The 7,830-nt window shown below is 32.2% G+C and overlaps 1 protein-coding gene across 2 annotated transcripts; it reads right to left on the bottom strand.

Moving 5' to 3' along the window:
* Positions 1 to 2,590: 2,590 nt before the first annotated feature.
* On the bottom strand, positions 2,591 to 6,729 carry LOC145041483 (biotin carboxylase 2, chloroplastic). Of its 2 annotated transcripts, none has more exons than XM_078989584.1 (16): positions 6,589 to 6,729; positions 6,343 to 6,408; positions 5,441 to 5,766; positions 5,220 to 5,361; positions 5,042 to 5,140; positions 4,817 to 4,945; positions 4,571 to 4,660; positions 4,416 to 4,475; positions 4,137 to 4,322; positions 3,940 to 4,032; positions 3,781 to 3,862; positions 3,587 to 3,693; positions 3,383 to 3,458; positions 3,228 to 3,274; positions 3,076 to 3,138; positions 2,591 to 2,851 (listed from the first exon to the last, which is right to left on the bottom strand). In XM_078989584.1, the coding sequence occupies exons 2-16, from the start codon at positions 6,391 to 6,393 to the stop codon at positions 2,795 to 2,797; spliced, it is 1,608 nt and encodes a 535-aa protein (XP_078845710.1). In that variant the 5' UTR covers positions 6,394 to 6,408; positions 6,589 to 6,729; the 3' UTR covers positions 2,591 to 2,794. The 2 variants fall into 2 exon arrangements, with proteins under 2 accessions (XP_078845710.1, XP_078845711.1); XM_078989585.1 differs by lacking the exon at positions 6,589 to 6,729 and adding an exon at positions 6,500 to 6,507.
* Between the last annotated feature and the right edge of the window lie 1,101 nt (positions 6,730 to 7,830).

Raw genomic sequence — 7,830 nt, 5'->3', positions numbered from 1 at the left:
AAATAAATAACATCAAAACAAAAAAAATACAACCAAATAAACCACATCGTAATAAGAAAAATAAGATTTGTAATAGACAACTGCAAATTTAGTCCTTGTGGTTTTGCAAAAAACTTGGATAGGGTCCAAATAGTTTTCGACTTGTATGGAACGTTCAAAATCAAGGTTTTTCTGTGTTTTTAATCCAAAAAAACTTAAAATGACAGGTATACCCTTTCACTTTCTTTTTTATTATTTTTTTTATTTTTTAAATACTATTTTAATTTAAAAAAGAAAATAAAATAACACACTCTCTCTATCTCTCTCTCGTCAGTAAAAAAGAAAAGTCAAACCCCCAACCTACTTCTTCTTCTTCCCCAATACAAATCTGATGAACCCAATTCGTTTGTGAATGGAAGACTTCATCTTCTTCCATGTTTGCTAGAACCCTAACTTTTCCCATTACTTATCACCCGGGTTTTATTTGATGATTCTTACAATACATACCACCAACAATAGGTCCACAAACTCACCACCACCACCACTACTTCATTACTCCTACCACCAACATTGCGTTCTTGTTGTATGGATTCCGACCAACTCCACCACAGGTTCGATAAAAATAAAAATTCCAAAATCACCAATCAAAAATGAAGATTTCGTTCTAATTAAAGTCCGATTTTGACTTTTCAGTCAAACATTGTTCTTCTAGTTGCGATCTCTTTTCATGTTGTTGTAACATATTTGATAGAGGGGAATAAGTATCATCAAAGTGGGATGGACGTGTTGTTGTAACAACATAGAGTTGAATGTATGATGGTCAAATAGTCAACAATTAACCCCAAATATGTAAACTAGTGCAAAGTGTTTACGGGCATCACATTCTTGGTCGAGTTTTAAAGAAGTAAGGGGTAAGGGGATAAGAAATTGCGACAAACCTCATCTTTAGATTCGGTGCCATAGAAAGCAGCAACAGTGGCATCAAGTAAAGCAACATCAATCGGGTGACCTAAATCCTTAAGCTTCTCCGCCGCCATCGTAGAGAAATTGTGCAGGTGTAAAACCTTAGATGAAAACCTCGAATGATTTTTTATTTTTATTTTTATTATTTATTTATTTATTTATTTTTGCAGAAAAATCCTGCTGCAGGAAGTAGTGTACAGACGAGACCCTAAAGAACGAAAATGAGGAAGACGGACTATACATATTCTAGATGGATGATAAGTAAATATAAATAAATAAGACAACTTCAAAATGAAGCAGAACAAATGTGTGTGTGTGTGTTTGTGTTTGTGTTTGTGTTTGTGTTTGAGAGAGAGAGAGAGAGAGAGAGAGAGAGAGAGAGAGAGAGAGAGAGAGAGAGAGAGAGAGAGAGAGAGAGAGAGAGATTTTATTTTCTTTTTTAAATTAAAATAGTATTTAAAAAATAAAGAAAACAATAAAAAAGAAAGTAAAGGATATAATCATCATTTCAAATTTTTTTAATTAAAAATACAGAAAAACTTTTATTTTGAATTTTCCATGCAAATTGAAAACTTTTTAAACTGTATTCAAAAATTTTCATCGAAAATTGTTAGTGAGTTTCTTAGCAACTTATGAGTATCTTGATTACTTTTAGACCTTTTTGATTGGCTGGAAGATGGTTAAAGTCAAAAGGAACATATTGCTAGACTTCATCTCATAAAATAATATTGTGTAATATAAAGCAAGTATATATTATATTTTTTATTTTTTTATGAATTCATCATGAAGGGTTTCAAACTATGTCCCAACAACTTTTGAGGATACCAAAGCTCGTTTCACGTTAAATTTTGAAAACCGATAGAGAATTGATAAAATTCTGTGAAAAAATGAATATAGTTTTTTTTTTTTTGGGCGGGTTATTCTTAATATGATATCTTGTTGGTTCGGATTGGATCGGATGTGATATTTGGAGATTTGGACAAGTAAGACGCTAGATTCGAGTCTAGTAATGTTATAATGAATGGTGTTATTATGGTGGTGTTAAATTATTTTTTCTGGATGTAGTTTCACTCTTCTGTGATGAGCTTATTGCTAACTGGTCAGATATATATCTGCCATGTGATACTCTTCGAGTCTTTGGGACTGATGTATTGTGGCCCAGTTCTGGTTGTAGGAAATAAATATTTTGGTCTTTCGTGTTTTAGTGAAGTTGATGATTAAACTTTAAAAGAAAAAAAAATATACATAACTAAAATCAACATATAATAATTCAAAACCTTATTGGATGTTTTTGTTAATATTTCTTGTGTTAGCATTGAAAAATATAAATTATTAAATATGTAGTTCATAATCTCCTACCAACATGTATGTGGACACAAGTCGCAAAATTTTACGAGTGCATATGTATGTAGCCACACATTACGCTTTTGCAACTAAGCATAATAAGCCTTTTGTATTAATTAATTTCTGTTAATATTTCTGAATAGTTAATTTCTAGTTTACTCTGTCTACAACACACATACACACACAATGCAGTTTAATATGTCTATTTTAAATGTATTTTAGTTTCATTTCTTTCCTTTGTAATTATTGCATTTGTAAGCACTTTAGAAGAAGTGCAATGTTTCCAACAAAACAAGGGAGATCATTTAAACCAAATGAGGACGTTCAAAAAAGTTTTTTTATTGAACTGTCATCTAATTGGATACGAGTTTGATAATTTGTGAATTAAACTCATTCAATCTCAAAAAATCAAAGGGAAAGCACAGGTTAAAAGTTATTTTCCAGACAAAAAAGCTAACATTTTTTTTTTTTTGCATACAGAAAAATACCAAGTGATGAAATAAGTCTTTTAAGCTACAGCATTTGCGACTTCTTTAGCAGAAGATGAGGTAACCAACTTCTGTGGCTGCAACCATAATCATATCAAAAACACATAATCAGCAATTTAATGCCTCTTGATTAGTAACTTAAAAATCCAAATTTATCCACCTTATATAAATAGATTCAAATTGTGTTTTGTTCAACATAAATTAAATACTTGATTCAAATATAAATCCAAATGTGTGTTTGTGCAACATTTATTAAATAAAACTAACTCAAATATAAATTCAAATTTGTGTTCACTCTTACCTCGGCTAATTCCTCCTCGTGCTTTGGAATAAAAGCAGTATCAACTTTTCCATTTTTGAAGTCCTGAAACATAGAGAATAAAAAAATTAATAATTAAATTAATTACCATATCAAGATTTTAGGGAAAAAAAAACATGAGACAAGTTGCCTACTTCGATTTCAAGAATTAGCTTGTGGTACTCGATTGTAGTTGGAACACCTGATGATTAAAGATCAACTTATTAAAAAAAACAAATCTTTTGAGAAAACCAAAAAAATAAAAATAATAAAAATTAATGTTTGTAACGAAAGTGTTTATTTATATTACCTGTGATAATGGTATCATTAAGAGCCCTCTTCATGCGCTCAATTGCCTTTTCTCTTGTTGGGGCCCATACGATAAGCTAAAAAATAATTCAATGTTGACACTTAAATTAAACACTAAAAATATAAATACTACTAATATGAGCAATTCCCTTAATATTTGAATCCATAATAGGTTGCTATTTGGTGTTGAAAAAATATTACAAACCTTTCCAAGTAGAGAATCATAGCTTGGTGGAACAACATAATCGGTATAAACATGACTATCCATTCTCACAAATGGACCTCCAGATGGCAAGTAAGATGTAATTCTCCCTGATGTTAAACAAATGAATTAATCAACAAAATATTTTTTTATTAAAAAAAACATATGTATCAACCAAAAAAATATAAAAGTAGAACCTGGTCCTGGTCTGAAATTCTTGAAAGCATCTTCTGCATTGATACGGCATTCGATGGAGTGTCCTCTAAGCACAATATCATCCTGTAATAATAATTCAATATAAAATAAATATTTTTGGTACATAAAGACTAAAAAGATGAGGAAAATTAAATACATACCTGTGTCATACGGAGTTTTTCACCCATAGCAACACGGATTTGCTCCTCTATTAAGTCCACTGAAGATATCATTTCGGTCACTGGATGCTCAACCTTTTTTTAATATTAAAAAAAAAAACAAAGGATCACAACATTTATATATAATAAAAAGGAGTTTATAATAATTTGTTGGTTTGTTTTTTTTTTTTTTAACTAACCTGGATTCTGGTGTTCATTTCCATGAAGTAAAATTGACCTCTTTCATCCAAAAGAAACTCTACAGTACCAACACCAATGTACCCAATTGATGCTGCTGCAGCAACTGCTGCATCACCCATCGCTTTCCTTAGCTCTGGGGTTAATGCAGGCGACGGTGCTTCTTCAAGCAACTTCTGGTTCCTCCTCTGCAAAGGGCAAAACCGTCATTTTTACAACTTATATATAACAAGAAGTAAGCAAAATAACCGATTGTAGAATATATATATATATATATATACCTGAATACTGCAGTCACGCTCTCCAAAGTGAACAACATTCCCATATTTATCTGCAAGAACCTGAAATAACCATGTTGCTGCAGTTAGAAACTCAACATCTCGGTAGGGGCAAAATGGTCATTTCACTATGACAAAAAAAGAAAAAGAACAATGACCTGGAACTCAATGTGCCTTGGATTTTGGATGTATTTCTCCAAATAAACACCGTCATTTCCAAATGCAGCTGCAGCCTCACTCTGGGCTTGCTGTTTAAGAGAAAAATACAAACAAACAAAGAGATTTAAAAATTGGCTTCAGGATTCAAATTCATAAATCCTGCAAAAATGTCTCTTTATGAAATTATAAACTGAACAAAAAAGGAAAAATGTGCATAAAACAGTTAACTGTAAATTTTATAATACCTGCAACAATTTTACAAATTCATCGCGTTCTTTTGCAAGACGCATTCCACGACCACCACCACCTGCTGTGGCCTTAATCATGACAGGGTATCCAATCTCATCAGCAAGCTTGATGCCTTCCTCTGTGCTCTATTATTATTTTTATAAGAATCAAAACACAACAAAAAGTTGATATTTTGGCATCAAGAAATTCAATGTTGTAATGATGTATATGAATCAAAATACCTGTAATAGACCTTCACCTCCAGGTACACATGGAACACCAGCATTCTTCATGGTATCTCTAGCAGTTGCTTTGTCCCCCATCACACGAATGCTGTCAGGCTGCAAACAGGCATTAATTATAGCACATATTAAACAACACTCTAGATAATAAAAATAGTAATAGTAATAAGTTACTTACATTTGGGCCAATGAAGTTGATTCCATGTCCTCTACACATCTCAACAAAAACAGCATTCTCAGCAAGGAAACCATAACCAGGATGCAACATTGTACATCCATGACTGATAGCAGCTGACAGGACATTGGGTATCAACAAGTACCTGATCATCAAAAAACTGAGAATTAAAGTTTCCAATTTTTCAATGTGAGAAAGAATTAAGATAGGTTACGTTGACTTACGATTGACTACTGGGAGCTTCCCCTATGCAAACTGACTCATCAGCTAGTTTCACATGAAGTGCATCCTTATCTATGGTGGAGTAGACTGCAACACAGGGAATCCCCATCTCATGAGCAGTTCTAATCACTCTCACTGCAATTTCCCCTCTGTTTGCTATCAGGATCTTTTCAGCACGACAAGTGGCACCAAGTGCTCCTTCATGTTTCCCTGATTTACGAGCTTTTTGAGAAGCTTGAACTCTTTGTCTAGGAAAGTTCAACTTGTTTCCCACCAAGAAGCTACACTGGGAGCTCTTGATTCCACTAGACCTCCCAATGAATAAACCCTAGCATCAAACAGTTCTAATCAGGAATATATTACATATACATATCAATGAAAAATAGAATTTGGGGGCTAGGGTTAGGGTTAGGGCTAGCAGACATGAAATATAGCACATTGATTGTTGTTCAGAACATGTTCATTTAGCAATCTTCACACATAGTATATCAGTTTTTTTTCATTGAAATATATCGAAATGGAACTATAAATGACGACATGAGATAGAAATCTCAACCTACACCATTAATCAAAGCAGTTTTTGAACATCATTTAAAAAAAAACACTCATGCATAGCCAAAGTAATTCCAATAGCATCTAGAAAAGAAATTTGCAATCCAAGGCCGATATTCATCAAATTACTACCACAGAACGCTTGCATCAACCATCAGCCTCGTTGATTTACACGCACAGTGACCACACGGCACACATTGAATCCACCGAAATAAAAGATAAAACTATCCCATACGATTATAATACTTATCTAACATCCCGGTATTCGAAAGCATACAGACAGTGATACAATTTTGAATACATGTAGCTACCAAAGAGCTGGATTGCAAAAAAGGAGAGTGGCTGAGCATACCGGAGGGGAGGTGATTGGTTTACTGCAAAATGTCATGGCGGCGGAATCCATGTCGTATATCAAGCGCTGCAAAAGGAACAGACAAGATCAGGATTGTATCGACAAGAACATGAATACAGCATTTATAGATTTGTAATAGCGATGAGCAAGCAACTACACTTGAAAGTAAGATCCAACTTGTTAGAGAGGAAATCGGAATCAAAATTAAGAAGGAATGAAGAGTGTATATGTAAGAAGGCAACTCACTCCGAAATTATCGAGAGGCAGGCAAAAATTCAAGAATTAGGCGTAGCGGTTGAGCGAGAGAGTGTGAGAGCAATGAAGTAGTACAAGTAAAGAAGAAAGAGGGGAGGGGTGTCGATGAAATCTATGATGCTCACAGATTGAATTCTCCGCCCAAAACGGACTTTCTTTGGTTTTGGCTATACATACATTTATGATTTATTCACCATTTTATTTTTCATAATATAATATATTTCATAGATAAGATTGTAAAATAATAATATATAATTAGTTTGTGCTTTTTGTCTATAAATTATAACATATGTTCTGAGGGTCAAATTTTCGCCGTTTTATACATCCTTTCTATAAAAAATAAATTAAGAAATTTATCGGAATAAGTTTATGTTCATTGTTCAAACTTTTTTTATAAAAACGATCTATGTGTTTAAGACTTTTGTAGGTAAGCAGTTTACTCCCTATATAGAAAATAAATTATAAAAGTTATAATTTACATAAAATGTCAATGTACAAATATTTTTTTATAAAATCGTTTAATGTGTTTAAAAAATTACAAAAATAGTTTGTGCCTAACATAAATTTTATGGATTACGACGGCAAAGTAAGACTTTTTGGGTTTTATACTTAATCCACAAGACTTGTATATTTGGAAGTTCGGTCCCTATACTTTTGTATATTGTCATATTTGATCCATAGACTTTTTGAGTTTCACATTTCAACCATAAGAATTTTATATATTAGCATATTTGGTTCCTATACTTTCGTATTTAGACAAGTTTAGTCTCTCCCACAAAGTGGGGTAAGATCACTCTAGTTATATCTCTAAGTTTGAACTTTGTTGAAGAAATGCTCTCTCTTACTAATTACTTTATATATATATATATATATATATATATATATATATATATATATATATATATATATATATATATATATATATATATATATATATATATAAGATGAACTTCTAATGAATAATACACTTTTGTGGTTTTAGATTTGGCCACAAACTTTCTTTTAGTAGTTTGAGAATTTGGACACAAAAGTTTGTCATTTTAAACTTTGGCTATAAATCTTTTCTATGTTTGCAAATTTGGTTTCTAAACTTTCGTATGTTGGCATTTTCCACCCCTAATCACCCACTTTGCCACAAAAATATCTTATTTCAAGTTTTGGCCACAAAAGTTTCTTATGTTTGTAAATTTGGTTTATAGACTTTCGTATGATGGCACTTTCCGCAAGTAATCA

Source organism: Lactuca saligna, chromosome 4 (genome assembly GCF_052625555.1).
Source record: "Lactuca saligna cultivar CGN05327 chromosome 4, ASM5262555v1, whole genome shotgun sequence".
Taxonomy (NCBI): domain Eukaryota; kingdom Viridiplantae; phylum Streptophyta; class Magnoliopsida; order Asterales; family Asteraceae; genus Lactuca; species Lactuca saligna.
The sequence above is the reverse complement of the archived record's forward strand: the minus strand, read 5'-3'. Positions and strand labels throughout refer to the sequence as shown.